Source organism: Sparus aurata, chromosome 15 (assembly GCF_900880675.1).
Source record: "Sparus aurata chromosome 15, fSpaAur1.1, whole genome shotgun sequence".
In the NCBI taxonomy this organism is placed as follows: domain Eukaryota; kingdom Metazoa; phylum Chordata; class Actinopteri; order Spariformes; family Sparidae; genus Sparus; species Sparus aurata.
The window spans coordinates 8,022,853-8,046,355 of NC_044201.1; the positions used below are offsets into that span (position 1 = coordinate 8,022,853).

The window sequence follows — 23,503 nt, forward strand, 5'->3', positions numbered from 1 at the left end:
CACCACAGATTTAGGGAATTACTTTTTTTATGCAGGTAACAAGACAATTAGAAGTGACAGAAATGGAATATATAGCTTTGGCTTGTTAAGTAAACAGTGAAAAGCACTCCATTTTACTGAAGAGTCCATAAAGTTAAAATGCTGTGTGTAAAAAATATGTGTGTGTGAGCTAATACATGCACAGGAACAGCTTAATGTCTGAATGTCCCACACACATTTTGACAGGAAGCTGGAAATCAGAGGGGAGAGAGTAATTTAATCTGGGCCTCCCTTCACTATATACTTGAGCTACTTACATTAGGGACTGTGGTTTATCTCACTGAATACTGACAGTCTGAATTTACTTCTAAGTAAAATGTGTGTGTGTTTGTGTGCACCAGTGTGTGTGTGTGTGTGAGACTGATGAGCAGTGGACTCGGAGGAAAGGGAGGATGTAAAAGATGAGTTTTGAGAAAGAGGAGGAGTGAGAGGATGAAGAGGAGAGAGAGCTGGAGTATCAGCAGGTCACGGGTGACACATTTAATGACGCTGTGATTCTTGTGTGTTTGACACTGTTACGAGGGGGTGGCTCTTGTGTTTGACAGCCATACTACTCTGCAGCTCTCAGGAAATAAGATGAATTAGACACTGAGCTACTCAACAGTCCAAATATCAGAGCTGGACAGACTAAACAAGCCAGAGCGGTGAAAGTTTAGAGACACATTCAGGGATGTCTGACAAGCAGCTACCCCCAAATATGGAGCGTTTGGGTCAGGTAGACTCGGAAACACACACAATTGCACGTTCACACACACATAGATCCAAAATCTCAGGAGGAGGAAGGCAGACAGCAGGAGAGACTGTGTACATGTTGAGTTTGTGTTTGTGTTCAGGATGAGTCCATTAAAAAGTGCACTGGGCTTACAAGATTTCTTGTGTCCTTGAGAGATGTTTTAAGTTTGTGTTTCACTAACTGAGAATCCACTCTGCAGGCTGCAGAAATTACCTCAGAACTTTTGTATTTTTTAGATTTACCATGCTAACTAAAACACACTCTTTCAAAATTAAGGAATTATTATGTCTTGCATACAACCATGACACCACAAGTTTATGTAAGCCAGATTCAGAGTGCTGCAAAAAATATTCATCTGCCAACCTCAATAGCCAGAGGAAGAATACCAGTTGTCAGCTGTGCAGCCAAGGACGTGCTCAAGGGCGGGATAAAGTTGCCCATGCAACCGCCTGTTTGCCCATTCATTTTTGCTGATGAGGATGCATGAATATATATAGCCCATAATTACGTAAGTAAGATAATTAAATCCCAGTACTATCAAAAATGTTCTTAGTTTTCTTTGACATTACTTTTCTCTCTCTCTCTAAGATCGAGAGAGAGCTGGCTCAGAAAGATCAAATATGATCAAATATGATCTAATATGAATCAAATACGAATCAAGATTCTGTTTCTGCAAAGACTAATTCTCACCTTAAATGTTTTTACAAACATATCCAAGTGTAGTGTTCGCTGTTATAGAAAAAGTTTTTGACCAAGCCACCATTTTGTGTCTGTTTGAGCCAAAACAAGTGCATTCTGATTGTTTTGGGGGTTTTGTAGGTTATAACTAAAGGGGAATGCCATAGTGCTTTTTTGTCTTCTCTGGTCATGTAGCGCTATTTTGATTAATAGTAACTTAAATTATTCTCATACATAACAACCTCCTCAAAGATGAAGCCACCTTTTTCCCCTTGGAAAACCCCCCCTTGTTATTTACTCCACATAAACTAGAGAGATTTTGCACTGCCTACATCATTAAATCACCAAATCTTGCTTTTATGCCAAGTTTAGCTGTGAGTTAAATGGAAAGACACACTAGAACCCAACATATCCTCTTCTGATCTAGGAATGCCTCCAGAAAATGTAAGGACACAATTCAGAGAGTAGTGTTTCTCCATGCATCTCCCATAGACTTCCATTCAACTATCTCTACAGTCTGGCACCACAGCAAGATTTGGTGACGTAATGACCATTCCTGTTGACAGCTTGTATTGCACCATATCTGCCTGCCCTAAGGTTTTTGCAAGGTTTCCACATCTCGAGTTAATTTGGTGAGTAAAGTGTACTACTGGCAACAACTGTGAGAATGAGATTGTAAAAGAAGGAGAGATTTTGCCTTAGTTTAAAGAAAATATCGCCCTCAGGTAAGATGACTGATGACTGTTTTTCTGACTTTCAGGTTCATGAAGAATGCCGGCTCTGTTGTAGATGCAGTTACGTGGCAACAGTAGGTATTTTACCCTTTTTTTCTATTTTATTATTTTTTCCATAGAAAACCCCACAATCATTCTGCAGTCTTGTAAAACAGTAGACTACTCACTTAACCAGTCTAATCAACCGGCACAGGCCACGTTGTGTTTTTATACCATTATCATCACATTATGCATATGCATCAGCCAGTTAATAACCACTACTATTACTGTTACTGAGAGAAACTGACACATGATGTGGAGAAATGTGTTTATCTTGTAAAATGGAACAACAGGAAAGGAGTGTGTGTGTTAAATTAGTAACACCTGCCATTTGTCTATTGCGAGTCCTGAAGGAATGCACACAGACATATCAACGGTTTGATCTTTTTCCCCATGTTTTATCTTTATCTCTTTACACACATGTGTCAAGTGTGTACAAAAAGACACACCTACTCTAAGCTGTAAGACAAACCCTGGTTGACTGGGAGAGCGGTCATTGAGGTGAAGGTCAGGTCTAATTAGGATAAATTAGAAGAAACGGAAGGAGGCAGGTCTGTCAGTAAAGCTTAGAAAAACACCACCCACACTGTTAAAATAAAACCATATGCTCCGGCTCATTCCCTTTGTCAATTAGCCCGTTTTACACTAGTGATCCAGATTCCAGTCTAACCAGGCTGCGTGACAGAAACTCTGACCTCTACAAAACAAGCCAAACTTATTAAAATGGAGACCAGTCATTAACACGTCTACGACATAGGTTTTACTTGGCTGGTTCCAGTTGTTTTGAATCAAACATGGTTGGTTGGAACATAGTATTCATTATAAACTGGTTTATAGAATCATATGGATTTGTTAGAGAGTTTGTCTGTCTGCAGCTTTTGGTCAGGGGCATTCAATTGATCAAACATGTTGGTTATGTAGTAAAACTTTCAGTTCACATAACAATGAAACTTTTTTTGCATTATGTTATGACATTTTTCCACAACATTGCAGTTTCATATTTGTGTCATCTTGTCTGAGTTACTGCCTTTCCATTTTTGGATTAGCCAAGAAAACATGATCAGTAAGTTCACTCTTCTGTCTTTCTTTATCCATCTTACTGCAATATTAGGTTTTCATCTAATTTATTTTTTATTTTTTTCAAAGCCCAGGATGCAGCAGCAATACAGTATTGGAGGCAACTTGTTTCGGTGGAACACTTGCACATGGAGATGTGAGCCGTGGCATCAGCAACCATTAGCTTGTTTAAATTCATAACATTAGTGATATGGTTTGGGTTGCAGTAACTCGCGTTTTCAGCTGGCAGGTTGCTAGCTCAGGGTTTGCTGAGACAGACGGCGATAGCGAAAGGGGAGGAGAATGCTGACTTAAGTAGTCAACCAATGGCAGGCTTACACCCACAGGCTGGTCAGTCAGACCAATTTGATTACATTTGAACTTAAAAGTTTAAAATTTAAATGTAAATTAATCCTAATTCATCCAAATAATGAAAAATATTTCAGACTTACCTGAAATAACCTGTATTCATGCAGACAAAGGTTTTGATATACAGTACAGTCTCAGTACAGGCATGGCTGTAGACTTGCTGTCTTGTGTCAGGTTTGCGAGTAAATGTAAATGTTATGGAATACCATTTTGATGCTATTATGTTTTTCTAGAGCCAGAAGTGACCATGTTTAGACGAGAGTGTGGCACTATACACATTGGCAGGTCTTTATCCTGATTGGTTTTGGTTGAGAACCCAAAGACGATCTGTGGTAGCGACTTGTCAATCACAAATTAGCCATGCCTATGAAAAAACTTACCTTGCTTTATCATCTGTTTTAATCTAAGTCTGACCATAATTTGCTGAATGAACATCGAGCTATATTTGAGAAGACTTAAAAATTGCAATTGAGACCATAAACTCATAAGGAAACTGTTTTATAAGCTCACTACTCAAGTAAGTGGTAGGGTAATTTTCCCATGAGCTTACATACAATCTGACATATTTTCTAAATCAGTGGAGTCGCCCCCTGCTAGCCATTAGAAAGAGTGAACATTTGAAGAAGAACATCAATATTTTACACAATCAATAGTTGTAAACAACACAAATAGCATTCCATTCACCTGTGTTGTTTTGCGCAGTTGTCAAAAATCTCAGAAATGGGTATCTCAGACCTTGGCAAATAAATGAGAACCATCTGCATGATTAGATACAAGAAGTTAGTGAAAAAATATGTTGACTTGAACAGACTCTTTGTTCTTACACTTAACTGTAACAGCTGCACACTCTAACCTTAGGTGACCATGCTCTGCCTTACCTAACTGGGGTTGTGCCATGATGAGAGAATTAAGCCAGTCAAAAGTGTGTGACCAGATGGTTGCAAGTTCTAGTTATGAAACGCTGAGCAAGAAAAATGGCAGAGACAGATTTAGGATTTGCTGTTTAGATGCCTCTGAGCAACATATTTAATGTGAGCCCTAATTGTTCCACCAGTGGGATATTAGTGGTATAGTGAGCATCCGAGTTTGAACCCCCCCGCCAAAGCTGTTTTGATAAAGTGATGAAAGCTGCCCTTCAATGAACCCCGCTTTGGAAAATGAGCACTTCTTGTGTGAAGCATTGTTGTCTGAAAATGAAACAGAAACATACATGTTCATCAGTTTACTCTTTGCAGCATTTTAACTTGGCCATAACACAGCCACATCTTTCTTTTGCAGTGGTCATTCATGCCAGAGAGCAAGGTTTGTGTTATTTATAGTTCAGTGGAGAATAAAGAAATGTTCAAGATTTGTTAGCTCCTTTCTAGTCCAAAATACACACCAGGACTGTTAGATTTACTGCTGGCATTCCTAAAGGAAGCTACATATTTTTCTACTCTATGTAATAATTGATTTGATGGTAACCTGCTGGTCCACATCAAGACACACATCTCACTTCGCTCCCCTTCCACTAACCCCAAATCTCTTCAAACATCAGATGGCCATTCCTTGACACACTTCATGTGCGGTTATTAAACTGTTAGATTGTACTTGCGTTGCGATGTGAATGAAAAAGCTATTGGATATTATTATTGTTTATACAGGTTCTTGGTTAATCACCTGTGAGTGACCAAGGAGTTCACACAAGTTTTACTGGGAGCATATAAGAGTAATTTATTACAGTTTTCTCATGGGTAACAAGCATTCAGAACAGAACAAGGTTTGTGTCCAATGACAGAAAAGATGTTGTGACATGATGATGATGTGAGTTAAGTGACGTTAGTTATTTGAACCCAAAGTTTTAACCAAATTTTTAATTCTAACTCGAATCAAGTACTGTATTTTGACACTAGAGGGGTAGGTAAAGCCTCATAGTTCTAAGGTCACTGACCATCTGCAGAATTTGACGAGTAAGATGGTGTTGTCTAAAACAAATAAAAGTTCAACATGGAAAAATTGAGAATGAAGAGGGAATCTAAAAGTCCAACACTAAAGAGGGGATAGTCAAATAGCGTCCTGTGGCAGAGGCCACACCGATCATGGAACACAGTCTCCCATTCTCTCTGGCAACGGGAGAGAAGCTCACAACCACAGGGTCACCTGAAGACAGACTGTTGTTAGAGTATTACTAATCACCAAGGGTGCAGCCGCTGCCTGTATGTCACGTCATAACACTTTCTCTCACTGCTGTATGGTATCTCATCTGTTTGGACTCCTACTGTTGACTGTGGCTCCTGGATCTGTCATTCTGTCACATTTTGTTCTTTTCCAATCCAGCACGTTCATTCTTTGGCATCTCCACACTTTTCTTCTCTCTTTTCCTGTTCACCCCTCATGCTTTTGGTGTCCCTTTTTGTCCTGTATCTTGGCTCTTCCTGAGCCTCGTGCCACTCACTTATTGGATCCCTGCAGTTAGCTTTTGTCTCTATCAATCTCAAAGGTAGGAAGTACATTTAAAAACCAGCAACATAACACTAAGATAATACAGATATAAAAGCATGCACTAATAAACACCAAAATGTAAATATGCATGAAAACACAGCAGACCTATAAAAAACATACTCAAAAAAATCAAATAAATTCTTCTACTGTGTGACATACTCACTAGTTTTACTTGCCAAATCAATTCATTCCTGCGAAAGGGAACATTTTTCTTCTGCATTTTTAATACTGATATTATATACTATGATATACTCAAGTCAAATTCAAAATGTATTTTCAGTTAAGCATGTTGGGTATTGTTCCACCTCTGCTTCTATATCTGCCATTCTGTAATAGTCATATTTATTGCTTTAGTCTGCACCATTACTTTTTTGTTAATTGAGGGCAAGATAGTTTTGTTAGGGAGCTGTCTTTCATGTCATGCTGGCACTTAGTGGGAGCAGAGCTTGCCAAGCTGATATTTGTCTGAAAACATTAGGACACAATGTTGTTTAATGTTGTATATTATTGAATTCTTGCCTGAATGGCAGCTGAAGTATCTTGCCCAATTTTGCGTAAACAAAGGAAAAGTTCTTGGTTCTGCTTCAGGAGTTTAGGCTTGAGCAATTCTCCAAATACCAAGCTATATCCTGGTCCAAATACTTTTACTTCTTAAATTTTCTTTATATTTTTTCAGCTTTAATTAACTGCCAGATGGTTTTCTAGTGAAGACAACTTATTTTGCCTTGTTACCTGATGCTTTTAAAGACTGCAGCCAAAATCTGCAGTAGCACTGATATGCAGTACAAGATGTCACTTGTACTTGTATAACTTGTGCCGTCCTTTATTCTGTTTCCATATATGAACTGGAATTTCTTTCCTTGGAATCCAGACCGAAGAATTATTGTTAGCTCTTGAAAAAGATGACAGGATAACTAAATAAATGTGCAATGCTATGACTTAATCGGTGCTTGTTTACAGTTTGAGGCCAGGAGCTTGGGACTTTTCCAAGTCTGTGACAAAAGTTTAACAAGGTTAAGCTCAGATTGCAACACTGCCTCAACAACACAGTCACTGTCATTTCCACACACTTTCCCAAAACAGGTTCAATACAGAATTTCACATGCAATTCCATTCTTTCTTGGCTTTGTCATCCATTTAATTTTTTTAACCTTTGCTTGGGAAATGTACTGCTGACTAAGACTTGTAACTTGCCATTTTCCTGGAGTGTTTTGGAAAAGAACAAAAAGCTGAGTTTGGCACAAAAACTTGGAGCTCTGAGCAGGACTGGATTAAGCTGATAGTTTATTGCTAACATTTGTTGCTTTCTAAGATTGAAAATAAATATCTGCTGAGCTATGAAGCACAGATTTTAAAAATCTCTAATTAACAGGTGTTAAGTCTGTTTCGTTTATTTCATTTATTGTGTCATGGTACTAAAACTGTACCAATGAATGCAAATGGGTGGAGCAATAATTTTAGATACTTTCATTTGTGCCAAAAAATGCCCCATCATGAGGGAATGCTTTCTACTTTTCATGTGCACCAAACTATTTGTCATGGTTTAATTGGATATTCACAAGGGCACGTCCGTTTTTAATTCTCAGGATTTACTGATAAACCATAATTTGTGAAGTTTAAATCTAGCTGTTGTTTAGTGAAGTAGGTGCATTCTTCTTATATAGATAAATTCAATTTCATGCAGCAAATGGTTTTGTTTTATGCAGCAGTGTAAATAAAATGTGTTTTATGGTACTTGAAGCATGAACTGTGTGTGGTTGTTGCTCTCTTCTTTTCCTCTCTTGGACTCTAACAGAGGATCTTGGAAAGGTTTTGACTGGCCACAGGCTGATTTTCCTCGGGACGTTGGCTTTGACTACCGATAAATTCTTTTCTCATCATGCTCTCTCAACATCATCTCTCATTATCATCTTTATTCTCTCTCTCTCTCTCTCTCTTGCTCTCTCTCTCTCTCTTGCTCTCTCTCTCTCTCGCTCTCTCTCTCTCTTGCTCTCTCTCTCGCTCTCTCTCTCTCTCGCTCTCTCTCTCTCTCTGTCTCTCTCTCACAAACACACACAGAATCACCACAGATGGAAGTCTGTATTGTTCAGTCTCAGTCTTAAATGCTTCTAATTCTTTTCTTACGCAATCACAGTGTAGTGAAAAGTGAATATGTCAGTCCCTGTTAATCAAAACTGTTGTACTGAAAGGATGCCTTTTGTACTACATATCTGAGACCAGTGAAAATTACACTTTGTGGTTTTTCTTTTTAAATTGGAGTCCATAATGAGCTACAGTGACTGATTAATGGGGAACCCAATGCCAGAGGTTTAGCTTCCATGTTGTTTTTCAGTTAAAATTTCATTGATCTATGTTGTATTGTTAAATGTTATTATAGTATATTATAGGATATCATTTACCAAAGTGATGAAAGTTCAATGGCACTGGGCTCTTACTATTAGGAAGACACCATGTAGTAGATTTAGTTTGTTTTGGCTTGACTTAACTTAAATTAGCCTTTTTTGTGGTTGTGGCACATGGACAATATAAAATGATTATATAATATATAGTTTTAACATTTTAAGGCAACACTACATATTACTTTTTCCTTAAAATAAGAGCTTCATAAACATGTTGATGGTACAGTGTCTTGTGATAGGGCGAATGGTGTCTCTGTCTCAGCCACTCCACCCCCATTACTTGTTTCTGCACTATGTGACTTCTGTGAGAGGGGAGGATCACAATGCTACATACATGTGCACTTCCATATACAAGTGCACACCACATAGCATTGTTATGATGTAATTAGCTTTGTTTGTAGTTAGCACCTACACAATGTCTGACAAATTATTACAGACCTCGAGTTTGTATTTATGACAGTGGTGTTGCACTCAAAAACAGTGTTGGAAGCCAAAACACGCAAATGCCATTATGCTGCTTTAATGTATTTATTAATTTTACATTTAAGTTACACAAGCTCAAACTCTGAGAAGGTTAGGCAGGTGGATGGGTGGATGGATGAATCACAGTGAAGCTCATACATTTCATTTTGTTTTTTAACATCTGCGCTGGGATATAACTCATATGTTTGTTGCTCACATCGAGTACAGAGTGTTTCTCTCACACCATTTTTCTTGCTTTTCCATTCCAGTTACTTCATGGATGGCAGAGTGAACAAAGTGGAGGACTTCCTAAAAACTCGTCTATTGGACACACTGACAGAGCAGATCACTAAAGTCACCAAGGTAATTAAGTTTCCCTCAAAGATGTGAAATTTAAACTACAGCTTATGCTGTATGCACAGTACACTGTACAAAAGTGGCTGATTTTTAGCGTATAGTACATGCAAGCCAGTTCTAAATCTACTATAGATATAAATCATATCTGAAGCTCATATCTCAGGTATTGTCTGTTACTTACATTTTTAATATTTAGGGAGGATATAAAAAAACATCTAAATTGAAAAATGAAATATATTTGCATATTTTAAAGTTTGCTGCAGGGGTAAAATGTGTCCAACCTGAGTTAATTAAGAGTATCTGCTGTAGCAGACTTGCTGACTTATAAGAGATAAACAGTGCCAAAGTTCCTCAGGGAAAAAAAAGCTATCCTACACAAGAACAAAAGTTAAAAATATTTAATGAAATGTATTGGCTGTGAGATTTTGTTTTAGATTGCTGCACTTTCAGCAGCTTGCAGAATAAATAGAAATCAGAATAATAGTAAAATACATTAGAATAAAAAAGGCATGAAGCACTGATTTAGAATAAAACTGTAATGGAGCTTTCACAAGGTGATTTCATTGTGGATTTTATTGACATGCATTTTCGATCTCTTATGGCAGGTTGTGAACACACATACTCCCGGTAAGAAGGTGTGGCTGGGTGGACTAGGGCCGGCTTGGGCGGGAGGCATCAGTAACCTCTCTGACACATACGCTGCTGGCTTTCTGTAAGTATTGTTATCACACTATAGCATCTTGTGTTCTGGAGATAATGATACCGTGGACTGATCGATGGATGCATGGATGGATGGATGGATGAACAGATAGATATGGGCACAAGAATATAAGATAATTAAACTTAGCAGTGAATTAATTGTCCTTATAACAGCATATTTGCAAATGGAAGTCATTCTTGTGTAAGATGAAGATGTTGCAAAATCAAGGTGGTTAAAATCAAGTAACTGACTGATGTTCTAGAGGTCATATTACACAATTTAGGCAAGCGTTCAAACACTTTCACCCCGCCATTGTCAGTATTATGTATTCCCTCACCAATACTTTTCTTTCTGTACGTGTATTTCAGGTGGATGAACACGCTGGGAATGGCTGCTATGCAGGGGATTGATGTTGTCTTACGTCACTCTTTCTTTGACTATGGATACACGCACCTTGTGGACCAGCACTTTAACCCTTTACCGGTAAGTCTCTAAATTTGACTTAAGCAAAGATTGGAATGGCTATTAGCTCATTAGTTCATTGTCATCATTATAAGGATCTGACCTGTGCAGTCTTGTTAGGCTCAGGATCTTCTCTATAGCACACCCAGTGCTCTGATGGCACCTCTCGCTCTTTCCCGTGGGAGCTATTAGGTGAGATGAAAGGCGTTTAGTGGTGATGAGTGGTTAGACGCGGGGGCGAAATGCCATGTAACTTTAGCCTTTTGTCAGTAGCTCAGGACAGTGTCACTGCTCCGCTCAACCCCCATCGCAACTGTGTGCTTCTCTGTGCGGGACAGTCGGACGGTGAGAGATCTGCAACCTGAGATGATGATACACAGACATGTTGGTAAAATAGCCTGCAACACTGTGTGAAATGGAACTGCCCAATCCCAAATTCCTCCTTGGTTTGGTCTGACTCATGCAGGGTCCACAACAAAGCATTAATCACCTGAAATCCAGACAGTATTCCACACAGTATGCGATATCTTTGAATTTCATATTGATAGCATCACAAATGACCAAATATTGAGATTTTATGAAAATGTATGAGTTATGCAGTGATGTAGTTGTGAGAAAAGTAAACATACTATCTTTTCTACCAAAATAGCCCTGTTTCCTGGATTTAAGGCTACATTTACCATCATTTTCACGGAAACAGTGACTAAATACAGCTGTGAGGGGGGCGCAGTGAAAATCAAATTATTTAACTTTTTCAACTCATGAAAAAGTTATATTGATTTTGAAATAGTATTTATTGCAAGTATTTATAAAATAAAATAAAATTTAATTATTCAGTATGTTCAGGAAAAATCATTCTTTTATAGGTATTGCCAGTTAGTTTACTTCCTCTTTGTGCAGAGATGTTTGACAGTGGAACATTGTCCAGTTTTTGCATAGGAGTGTGGACTGAACGGCCACAATAGGTAAACACACCAAATCTGGTCTGAAAGTTGAAGTTTGGAATAGTATGGAATTTTAAAATGGACAGAGGTCGTAATGACCTTTTATTCTACTCGAAGTTGACATGTTCCTCCGTTATATATTTCTTTTTTAAAAGTGGGCTTTGAAGTCCTATCTTAGTATTAAACTAAACTCATTTTGCAGCGGGAAAATTTCAAAGTTTGATGAAGTGATAAAATGCTACCATGAGCCAAGTTCATAAAAAAGATTTATTAAGGTCATAAAAAGGGGTTTTATATTAAGTTGAGGCCCAGCAGGAGTCAGACGCTTACAGTATGGACCTACAGCTTCATTTCTCAGTACGTGAGACTCCTCAAACTCCACCGTTTGAATTAGTATGTCTTGTATTTTGTTTATTTTTGTGTGACGTAGCTAAAAAGGACTCAAACTTAATTTAGCTTTGCAAACTTTGCATTGTTAAATGATAAATAAATGTAGCAATATAATAATTTGTATTCTTCAGTAAAGTAGAAAGATGATGAAATCAAGACAAAAATTCAACATTTGCTATTATTCAGGTTTCTTTTGTATTGGAAATCCCAAAATACCATTTTAACCGCTAATGTTATTGGACTCATGAACTAATCACTCTTGAAAGATCTGGCAATAATTTTTCACTAAATCTCTCATTAGTTCTCCCTAGCGGGCATGCATTTTCTTCTGCCTCATTCTAACTATGATATATTAAACAATTGAGAAGGCTCACCCGAAGTCCCCCCTCGTCTCCATTATTTTTCTGGGAATGATGATCTCCCACTAGGATCACAATGCTTTTAACATGGCTGGATGTCTACAGGCTCCACCAGCCTACCTGCTGAGAGAATTCATTGCAGGGCCAACCTGTCCTCTGCATGGAAAATTTATGACCTGGCCTCTTCCCCTATATAGGAGGACTCCTCCATTTGTAGAATCCTGTCAAAGCCTCCCGTCTACTGAAAGACTCACCCACTTCACCTTTTCCACATGTGTCACCTCCCTTTTTCTTACTGGCTGTATTGTCCCAATTATCCTTTCTTTTCCAGTTTTGTTGACACTCACCACGTGCCTGTTGTCTCCCTACAGAGGGAATAATCAGTCTCAGATACAAAGTAGGGAGGTGATGCAGTAAGCTGCACTCTCTAACAGCTCTTTCTCCCTGTGCTGCATATTGTTGGTACACTTCTGCTTCCTGTTCCTTTTTAATGGCTGTTATCTTTTTATTATTTTCTGGGAAATCCAATTAGAGCTTGTTGATGATTGCTAATTTCTTCTTGGGCCTAGTTAAATTAAAAACACTACAAGGAAACTTGTTTGAATGAATTGTAATAGTATAACCTCAAACTTTGATCTTTGAATTTCTCAGGGATTAACAGGCTCTCAACCAGACAGTCTGACTCTCATTTGCTTCATTAAGCTAAATACTAAAGGTTAATTTTTATTCCCCTCGTTATTGTCCTTTTATTCCCTCAGCTATACAGCTGAAGTTTTTAGTCTTCTGGTATACAATTTTACTTTTGAAGTCCTAACAAGTTACTGGCTTACTTGGCTCTCTTTGTCCTGGTCAATACGGTATTTTCACTGGGTTTCTGTCTGTCTATCCAAAGACGGAGAGTTGAGGAAAAGAAAGTCAGAAGGGCACTCAGACGGAAAACAGGCAGACAGGCAGAAAGCGGAGGAGTTAGGACCACAGTTTCTCTTCCTGTCTATGATTTTAATAGGACTGTCTGTAGTTCCATATATATGAAATTATTGGTTTGAAGATACAAAGCAAAAGCAGGGAGGTGTAGAAAGGGTGTTAACTGACTGCAGGGAAACAGTTTAAAGCATCATCACCTCTGATGCATTGAAATGTAAGGGCCAATCTAACATAAGGATTTTTATTGAAATGTACTCTTTGTTATAGAAACGTTGGATTCCCCTGAAAGGAAATAGTTCTAAAATCTCTGTTTAGTTTAGTCAGCCATGAAATGTCCTGGTGATTATCGAAATAGATTTAGCTGAGAATAAAGAAGTTGCCAGCAAAGCAGCTCGACTGTAACATGATGAAAAAAGAGATACATTTGCGCCAATTCTTGTTGTGGTCAGTGATTTTAAAAGGGCTGTAGATGCAAATATATCAAATTATTAATGATTTATTTTATTTTAGTTTTGAAATTTGAACACAATGCAAGTGTATAGCACCATTCCGGCCATAGTGCGCATATAAAACCCCGAGACCTGTAACTGGTCTTTGCTTGTACACTTTGTATTAATAAAAGATCACAATTCTGTCCATACATTCATCCACCCATCCCTGTGCCTGTGGCCAACACTATACAGTTCCATACTGTGCTCTGCTTTTTCGATGCCTTGGCAGCAAATTAAGTTAAAGCCTGCATGGAAAAAAGAAGCCCTTAAATGTTGCCATATGCAGGATTGCATGGGAACTTCCTGAGGAACACATGTTGTTCTGGGTCTCTCAGAGAGGTGTTGAGTCTGTGTAGTCTTGAGACTACAGACACAGTATAGTGGACCCCTCAACAATGATAACAGAAAACAACAATTCAGGATGGAGCTAAATATTTTATAAAAATGTCACTTTGAAGACTTGTCAATTCTAAACATGTCAGATGTAGTTAGATACAATGTGACATATTACATCTGACAATAAGGTGCAACTTAACGTTGAGTGTCAAAATGCTGACATATTTGGACTTTTTGTGAAATATATCTCTCTTCATCCTGTCACAGTTGAGCTGCTTTGCTGGCAGATTTTAGAAATATTTCATTTGACAGGAATCCAACATTTCTATAATAAGGGGTCTATTTTTAATAGAAATCTTGATGTTAGATGTACCCTTCCTTTTCAATGCATGGGAGTTGGCAATGCTTTTAAACTGTTTTCCTGCTGACAGTTATATCAGATATTTAAAACTCCCTTTCTACACCTCCCTGCTTTTGCTTTGTATCTTTAAACGGCAACCAAGTAAGGAATCTTGTCCTGAATATTATGATGATAAACTAGCCCCTACAGTCATAAAATTGATGCCAAATGTGTCTCTGTATGTTGTGGTGCTGCCCTCACAGGATTACTGGTTCTCTTTGGTCTTCAAGCGTCTTGTTGGTCCGAGGGTTTTAGCTGTGCGGGTGGCTGGACTGCAGAGGAAGCCTCAACCGGGGCGAGTCATACGAGACAAGCTACGTATCTACGCCCACTGTACCAGCTACTACAAGTACGTGCTAAAGCTGACTGAACTTGGATTAATTTGAAAAATTCATTTAAACTCAGATTGTCCTATTATCAATAAATACTGTGATTTATTTTGTATTTATTTTATTTTTCATTATTTGAGTCTGACAGATGACAGAACTCACATCCTCTTAGCCTTTCAGTGAAGTGTAACAATACTTTTGGAATGTCCTTGAAGATTTAAATGAAAAACAGACCGCTCTGGTTTTAACGTCTTCCACTCCATGTCCTCCTGCAAACACCTGAGGCTCATTGTCTTTTGAGGAAGAACAAAATCCCTTACTGGCCATTCAGCTTCCCATAAATAAGCAGAGGGGGTGTCTGCTTCATTCACAGGTCAGAGCCCATAAACTTAACGGGTATCACTTATCAGGTGTGTGGATTCTGTCTCCCTGTCGTCAAAGAGCCGCTGAAAGGTGTGTGAGGCCTTTATCCCATCTGGGATTGGCTGGAGGGGGGTATTCAAGGGGGAGGGGGAGGGACAATAAGGCGGTCTGTGCCGGGAGGAGATAAAGAGTGCCACGATGGCCTGTTCAAGGTTATCATTTAACCCAGGCCAGTGGCTGTCAGCACTAGGCTAGACTTACGGCCTTACTCTAGACAGGGCTCATTTACAGGTGGAGCATGTCTTAGAAAAATAGTGGAGAGCTGCACAAATAGACAGTCAATGAGTTGCATAACATCCTGATGGCATGCATGCAAATATTTGGAGTAGTTTTCTGCAGGTGGACATACATACACCTGGTATGTATGGTGAAATGCCACTCAGCTCCAGTCAGCATACAAATCAGCCCTGGATTTGTATGTTCAGACCATTGATTGTATAAAATATAGTAAGAGCTTCCTGGTCTGAAAAGCAACGCCAGTGTCTTAAACCTGCATTATTTCTGATGGCCAGCAGGGGGCGACTCCACTGGATTAAGAAAAAAGTCAGATTGTACATACATTCATGAGAAAATTACCCTGCTTCTCAAGTGATTTTTTTTTTTTAATCTCAGCAAAAGTTTCGAAATGACTTTGTGGTCTTTATCGCTATAAGTCCTGTTCAATACAGCAAGATGTTCATTTTGTAAATTATGTTCCCATTTAGAGTAAAATAGACAATACAGCAGGGTATCCTTTATGGGATTATCTTATGATTGACAAGTTGCTACCACGGCATGTCCTCGGGGTTGTCAATCAGATCTAATCAAGAAAGAAACGTAGGAATTCATACCTACACCAGTGCCACCCTCTTGTTTAAATATGATCACTTCTGGCTCCAGAAAAACAAGATGGCTACAGTTGTAATGCCAAACTCAAGGTTTCATAACGGTAGACCACAAACCAATGGGTGACGTCATGATGGGTTTACCCTTGGTTCAGACAGTGAAGTATTGGAGCAGACTCTCTTGAATCCAACCCATCTTGTCATTGTCTGCCACTTAAGCCCTTAAGTGGATGAACCATTGTAGTCCTAGTGGTTTGACTGTACTGTGTAAGACTGTGAAGAGACTTCGAAATGTGCTCAGGCAGTCAGTGGTTTGAAAAGTCTTTGCAGATTACATTTTTGACTTTCACTGCCCTTTTACCCCTTTAGTGGTTTGCATGGCATTTTTTTCACTTCCCGGCGATGTTCCAACATCAAACAGCATCGACACATGTTTATGTTCCTGGTTTGAATCTCTGAGAACCTCATCATTTGAAAAAGGCCTGAGAGGTCATTATCTCTCTTTCCATCTAACCATCTGATCTATCACTTGCAGCCATGGTCCATGTTTCTCAGAAACAAGCCTCCGCAAGTTTATCACAGAGCCAGACACACAGCGTTCCCATTAACAGTGCTTTAAATGTTATTTCTCTAAGCAAATATATTAAATGTGTCCAAGAGAACAAAGATAAACTTCAAATTTGCTTTAAAGATTTGAGATTTTGAAGGTGGTAACTGGGAGAGTTGTCTACCAGACCACTTAGCAGAGTATTGACCCAGAACGCCAAGGCTGACATGTGGTATTCACTACAGCTGTGTTGTCTTTCTCCTAATATCTGGGCCTTTATTAGATTTTATCATGTTTGTCTTATCTGTCTCGCTTAGTTATTTACCTCTGGCCAGTATCCCTATCAAGTTGTGTCCCCAGTGCTTTGCTCTCTGGAGAGGGACTCAAACTCTGTTGTCTGTGTAACTTAAGAAGCGTTACCCGCTGCGTTCACACCCTTCTTCAGAGCCTGGACTATACAGCGACAGATTTTAATATTGGGTTATTGGATACTGTACAAGAGAAACACATTTTTGGATCGGGTAGCCTTTAAAGGCTTATAAAATAAAGGCTTCAGAGATAAAATGTGGTTTATTATGATTCATCCTAAATATAGATGATAGGTCGGAGGCCATGATTAAGGACAACTTGCTGTGTAACGGAATTCCATTCTTTTTGAGCAGGCTTCATCTCACTTTATTATTTTTCTGGAAGCCTTTTGATCCAGATCAGATCAAGGAGTTGTGGTTGCATCCTATTGCTATAAGTGATAAAAAAAAATAGAATCAAAGACTTTCTTCTCTTTGTAGTCATCTTTAATTATAGAGAATTTTATTCAGTATGGCAAGGTAATATATAAAGAATCTCTATTAACAGATGTGGAGAGGAGCCATTTTTTTCCTTATCTATGGAAAAAATGTCACTCATAATTTTCTCTCTGCTATTAGTCATAACTATGTGAGAGGGTCCATAACAATCTACATCATCAACCTGCATCGGTCACGGAAGAAAATCAAGTTGGCGGGGACGTTACGGAACAATACCGTCCATCAGTACCTGCTGCAACCCTACGGCACTGACGGGCTCAGAGCCAAGTTAGTATCACTCTTTCTGACTCATACACATGCATATACACGCACAGGGCAGTATTGAATATTTGTTTTCTATCCAAACAACTCCTCGTATAGAGTATCATGTTCCAATCAGTCACGCTGATCAAACAAGACAAATGCACTGGGGAGAGACCCAGGCTAGCAAAACAGCCAACAAATCTTATAGTCACGTCATTGCTTGATAAAAATAAAGATTAAACATTTTTTTTATATCAATAAAAGTCTCTGTTGAAGCAGTATTCAAAACATTATTACTTTTGCGAAGGTCCAAATGGTGTGGTGAAGCATAAGTATAATGGGAATTTCATGATCAACTTTATGGGTCTTTAATTATTTGATTTTTTTTCCAACCGTAATAGGGTGTTAAATACTCGCCCTTAAAAGACAACAATGGGTGTTGGACTCGAGCTATGTAATTCATGCTGAGTCGATATAATATGTGAATATACACAAAGCGTGTGTTTATCTAGAGTAGATTGTAGCAACTAAAAACAACAGAACTCTTAAAGAATATTAGAATCAATAAAAGCTAATAAAGAATTAACCCTTTTTTGAACCCCGCTTTTGTCTATGAAGAAACAATGAGGTAAAGTATTAAATCAGATTGTCATTATATATTGCAGGGCCTTATTTAAACAGAAACATTGACTGAGCCCGTTCTACTCCTTTTTGTTTGGAATCTGTTTTTACAGCCTGCAACGGATGTTTTATCAATGGCTTTTACATCCTTTTATATTCATGCCATTTTACCTCTAAATTCGGTTTTACTAACTATAATATATTACATGTTACCTAACGAGGTAATATAATTCATGTTGCCTTAAAACGTCCCTTAAAATTAAAGATTTATGCTCTCAGTCTCTTCCACTCTCCTTTAAGCCCCTGGCCTGTTATTCTGACTCAGACTAAAGCCTCAAATCCTGGAATAACAGCCTAATGACCCAGACTGTGTGTTTGTGTGTGTGTCTTTGTGTTATACGATACCTACATACGGCCTTAATTGAGGCTCAGGCATGATCCTTCAATAACAGCGTAATGACAGAGGATGTTTTAGGTGTTAGAACAGGATTGCAAGGCAATTAATAGGAGAGCAAGCTAACAACGGGCCTTTTTCAGACCTTAAGTGCTTTCTTTAACCACCGGCAGCGCAGGGAGACTTTTATGAAGAATTTAGCAACACCAGATGTCTATAAACTTTTCTGAGTAGTGCGACTTTTTAACGCTGGCCAAGTATTGAAGTCCTTGCATGTTGAAAGAAAGCTTTGGGCAGTTCTGTGTTAGTCAGTCATATCTTCTAACTATTGAGCATAATTTAATTAGATATTTTATTGAATTTGAGGTTCACGTAAAAATATCCAGACTGCCGACCTTAATCTCTGTATTGTTGTGAACTTTACAGTGTAACAGTAAAAAGTATTTATTAATAACAGCAGTGCTTTAAAGAAGGATAGTGTCTCTTTAGAGAATGATTTATTAAGTTGCAAACAAGAGTTTATTAAAGAAACTATAGTTTTTGTAAAAATAGAAATGATGCATTTTTTATGAACTCAATAAACCGACTGTCATGTCGACAGTTTCATGGTATATTCCTGATGGAATTAGCATTAGGTAACGTACAATCTTTACGTTGGAATTATCCTTACATTTCGCCCTCAATTTAAGTGTGCATCTTAACATTTAACCAAGTGTTTAAGTTTCTCTTTAATTATATTTTATACATTATAATTTTTTTATGGTGAACACATTGAACCTAAAAAGAGACATGTAAAAACAGAAATGAGGCAACTCCATTTGTCCTCCGTTCAACAACAGTAGAGACGGATGAAACGTTTTCAGTTTTTTCTAACAGGGAAAGGCTTCACGCGAGCAATTTCACAACATATTTAGGGTAGCAGCATTTCTCATTCACACCGTTTGCAATTAATCCTCCCTCCCCTGATTAAAAGGAAAAGAAAGCAGTTTTAGTTGTTTTCATAACCCAACTTATTTTACTTTTACACAGTGAAATTTAAGTGTTGAATATGCATTATTAACAACCTGTATCTTGGGCAAAGTAATTTTTTTAAGAACAATTAAATCACATTAAATTTATATTTCAAACAGTATGTCTTTGAAGGCCTTATGTCAAATATGATTGGTTTTGACCATTGTCATAGCTCTATAATTTATACTGCAAACAGTCATCATATTGATTGTTGCTGAAGTAGAATATTTTCTTAAGTCTTTAAAATATACCATTATAGTACTGCAAACTGTTCATATAAATTAGTTTGATTTCATTTTATGCTGCTGTCGTGAAACAACACTTAGTGTGAAACTGCAATTTTATAACAACAGCACCCCCAAGTGTACAAGAAACATAACCCTTAAAAACTGAAGATGGATATATATTGATTCAGATTTCCTGTCCCGGTGGAAAACCTCAATAACTGCCATGAATTTATTCTATGGATTTTCAACAACCGCCAGTTTCATTTTGCTGTGTGCATTTCTTGCCTTCTTGTTTCTGTAGACACGTTCAGCTGAATGGGGAGAAGCTGCTTATGTTGGATAATGAGACGTTCCCGGAGCTGAAGCCTAAGACACTGAGGGCTGGACGGACAATAGCCATGCCTCCCATGACCATAGGCTTCTATGTCATCAAAAACATTAATGCATACGCCTGCCGAAGATAACACTGACCCTTCATCCCTGAGATATAGGAGAGATGATTAGAAGTCTACCAACCAAAAACTGTGTGGCTCCTCATGGGGAAAACAGGGAGAGCAGAACACCACTTGATTAGGATTTTTGTCACTTCAGTGGAGTGGACACTTGGTTTGAATGCCTTACAATGATCTGGTATAACAGCAGCCTCTATAACCATTATTTGAGTTTAATGGTAACATTCAAACCACTCTACTAAATTACAAAGACTTGCCCAAGACATAAAAAGGGCTGCACTGAACACTTTTCAAATCACAAAATCACAAAAATGTCTAAAAAGTCCACATTATTTGACTTGATTAAGCTATATTTCTTCTCTTGGATTGTCAGACCGAGGGTTTTTTATCTCAGCGTCTGCAGAGAGAGTTCTGTTTTTTTTTTTCTTCTTTTGAATCTTTCACTGACCGACAGACAAAAAAGTATGAGAGAAAACTGAACAGGCACCATTTCTAAAGCATACACAAGTCAACCTCAGTTTGACTTGATCCTTTCCACAAAGAGAAAATGCTTTGGTGTGTGCAAGGTCATGCCTGGACTAACCAAGTCTGTGTGTCTGTGTGTCTGTGTGTGTGTGTGTGTGTCTGTATGTGTATGTGTGTGTCTGTATCATTGATAAAGCTACTGATGTGTCTGTCCAGTCTTACTGACGTGCCTCTGAAAGTTTCTTGCCCTGCCATATCAAGTGGCTTAAAGGGAATAATCTGTTTCTTTAAACAGTTGTCTGACACAACTTTTAATCAGTTTAAATGCAGAGTACTTCTGCAAAAGTGTATTGCGGGTGCTGTTTACAGCAATGTATAGCTCAAGAACAATGTGAACCCATCCCCAACATCTGTCCTCACATAGCCTGCATCCACAAAAATCTGAAAAATAACTCTAAAATACCAGTTTTTCAGGTGTATTTGAAGCTATCTCACTAACTTCAGTGTGATCTTACATTTTATAATCCTCTTATGCTGCTAGGGTTTTTTCTACTAAATACACATTATATATTTGACATAACTTTGTACAGATTTACTGTCATATATTATTAGATAATGTATTGTACATAAAAGAGTGATGAGAATAAGTGATTTAAGCTTGATATGTTTACTTACATAAAGTATAAACCTAATTTATATGATTTAATACTTTGTTTTTTACATTTCTATTATAAAAGACTCATGTTATGTTATTGGTACTGATGCCCCAACTCTTAAGAAAAGTCAGAAATACTTTTAAGAATGCATTCAATGAATAACAGGGCAACTGAATTATGCAGATGCAAATTAAGACACAAGAAAGGGAATTGCCTTATCATGGTATATGATTTATAACCAATGGTTCACATCTGCAATTATTTTAGTTTTATTCCATAATATCTTAACCATCTTATATAAAGATGGACTTGCTATTCTCTAGACTAAATCCACATAGCAAGTAAAAGTGATTGGTTGAAGTGATTTGGCCATCTCTAAACTCTTAACATGGCCGAAGATCAGCAGGAGCAGATTCAGTTCCTGAACATATTAAATGAAATATTTGTCCTCTGAATGTGTTTATAATTCATGTAGAGATGTTCATATTTCTTTTTGAGAGCACTATTTTGATATGTAAAGTGTGCCTATATATTATTTTTTGCTAAGAAAAAAGTTTACATTGATAATAAACACCTACAAATAAGAAGTTGTTTTTGTTCAGTATGTTCGTCAGTAAAAATGACAAATCACCCATGCAACAGTCTAAGAGCAACCTTTCAGTCTACATTAATCTTGCTGCCTGTAAACGCACTAACAATAAAGGATTTGGAAGTAAACTGTCTAAACAGTTCCATCACGTGAGTTAATATTGGGTATTGCATCCAGACGCCGCAGCAGGACATAGCTGGGATCTGCTGAAGCACATGGTTGCAAGGAGAAGAAAGTGAGACAAAGAGATGAGAAGATATGATTTATACCTGCACGGCATCACAAAGATGAGCAGAAATACCCTGGTACAGACAGAACCTATCAATAAACAATGCCAAATTATAACTGCAGCGTTAAACCAAGGACCCGGACCAGAGGATTAAAGTTGACTTTGTTGGTGCACTCACCCACTCACTCACTCTTACACATAAATACTGTTACACTTTGTGGCCCCAGATGTGGAAGCAGCTGGAGTGAGTCTTTGTAGTGGAAAGAGTGCTGTCTTGTCACTGAAAGGGACAGCTGTTGATGGGAAACATGAAGCCAGGATGGGCTGAGGCTTTGGCCCAGACGGACTTTAAGCTTTGGCCCCAGACCTTGCTCAGTGTCTGCTGAAGCATAGACAACTGGGATCTGTCTGGGAGGATCATATGGAACGGAGGTGAAGGGTCATATCTTGTGTACCCTTTAAATAAAATGCTTGTCATTCGGATTCTCCCCAAAAAAAAGAACAGCACACGAATAAAAGGATATTTTTGAAGTTGTACTGAAGTTTCATGACCGTGAGTCATCTACGCCAGTGGCACTTCGGCAGCCTTGATCCAAAGCATGTACCTTTAATTATGTTTTTGTTTTATGTCCCATTCATGGGAAATGGGCTTTTGCTTTTATCTAAGTTGCAGAAATGTTTGGTCTCAGAAATGAGCTTCAGACACAGTCTCATTTCACATGTGGTCCATTTCAAACAGGCCAACATTGTTGACATGTCAGAATCAAACCAGACTTGTTAACACCTGGACCGCTCTGAGGAGAGGAACGTCATTCATCACACTGTGTAGGCCACACATATATGCACATTCAGATGAATATGCAAGACGTGCTTTATTTTTAAAGCAAACCTCAGATCGGCAACTTTCTCAAGAGAATTGCTAAAAATCGGCTGTCTGTGTTAGTTTAAAATGTTCTCAGATCAGCTGTAGCGTATGTATGACACCAGGGCACAACATAATCTAAACGATAAATATTTTTTAAACTGTAACGTATTAATCAAAAGTCTGTTTGCTGAGTAAGCAACTCTGACCTGTAAGTGATGAATTAAAGCGATACAGAGCAACGAGGCCTGAGAGAACTTCCTGACATTCGGACCAGGATCTTATCGAGCCAATCCATGGAAACACTTTTGTTTGCTTCATATAAACCTGTGCGTTGTGATAACAACCGCTGAGCGTCACTTCCTCCGACAAAATCTAATGGTGTTGTGATTTAGGAGGACTGCGCCGTGTCTGGCCACTTCTGCGTGACAGTGCCTCCTTAGTGGAGGTAACTGTTACCCAGGCCTGCCTT

The 23,503-nt window shown here is 38.3% G+C and overlaps 1 protein-coding gene across 2 annotated transcripts in view; it reads left to right on the forward strand.

Moving 5' to 3' along the window:
- Window positions 1-21,935, forward strand: part of hpse2 (heparanase 2) — a 61,450-nt gene extending 39,515 nt beyond the window's left edge. Inside the window, exons 6-12 of one of the 2 annotated variants that reach the window (XM_030441033.1) lie at window positions 2,211-2,258; window positions 9,260-9,353; window positions 9,953-10,059; window positions 10,416-10,530; window positions 14,584-14,702; window positions 17,403-17,549; window positions 20,080-21,935. In XM_030441033.1, coding sequence (XP_030296893.1) covers window positions 2,211-2,258; window positions 9,260-9,353; window positions 9,953-10,059; window positions 10,416-10,530; window positions 14,584-14,702; window positions 17,403-17,549; window positions 20,080-20,242 — 793 coding nt within the window. In that variant the 3' untranslated portion in view covers window positions 20,243-21,935. Of the gene's footprint in view, window positions 1-2,210; window positions 2,259-9,259; window positions 9,354-9,952; window positions 10,060-10,415; window positions 10,531-14,556; window positions 14,703-17,402; window positions 17,550-20,079 lie in introns of both variants that reach the window. The other variant, XM_030441032.1, reaches the window with a different exon arrangement.
- Window positions 21,936-23,503: the final 1,568 nt, after the last annotated feature.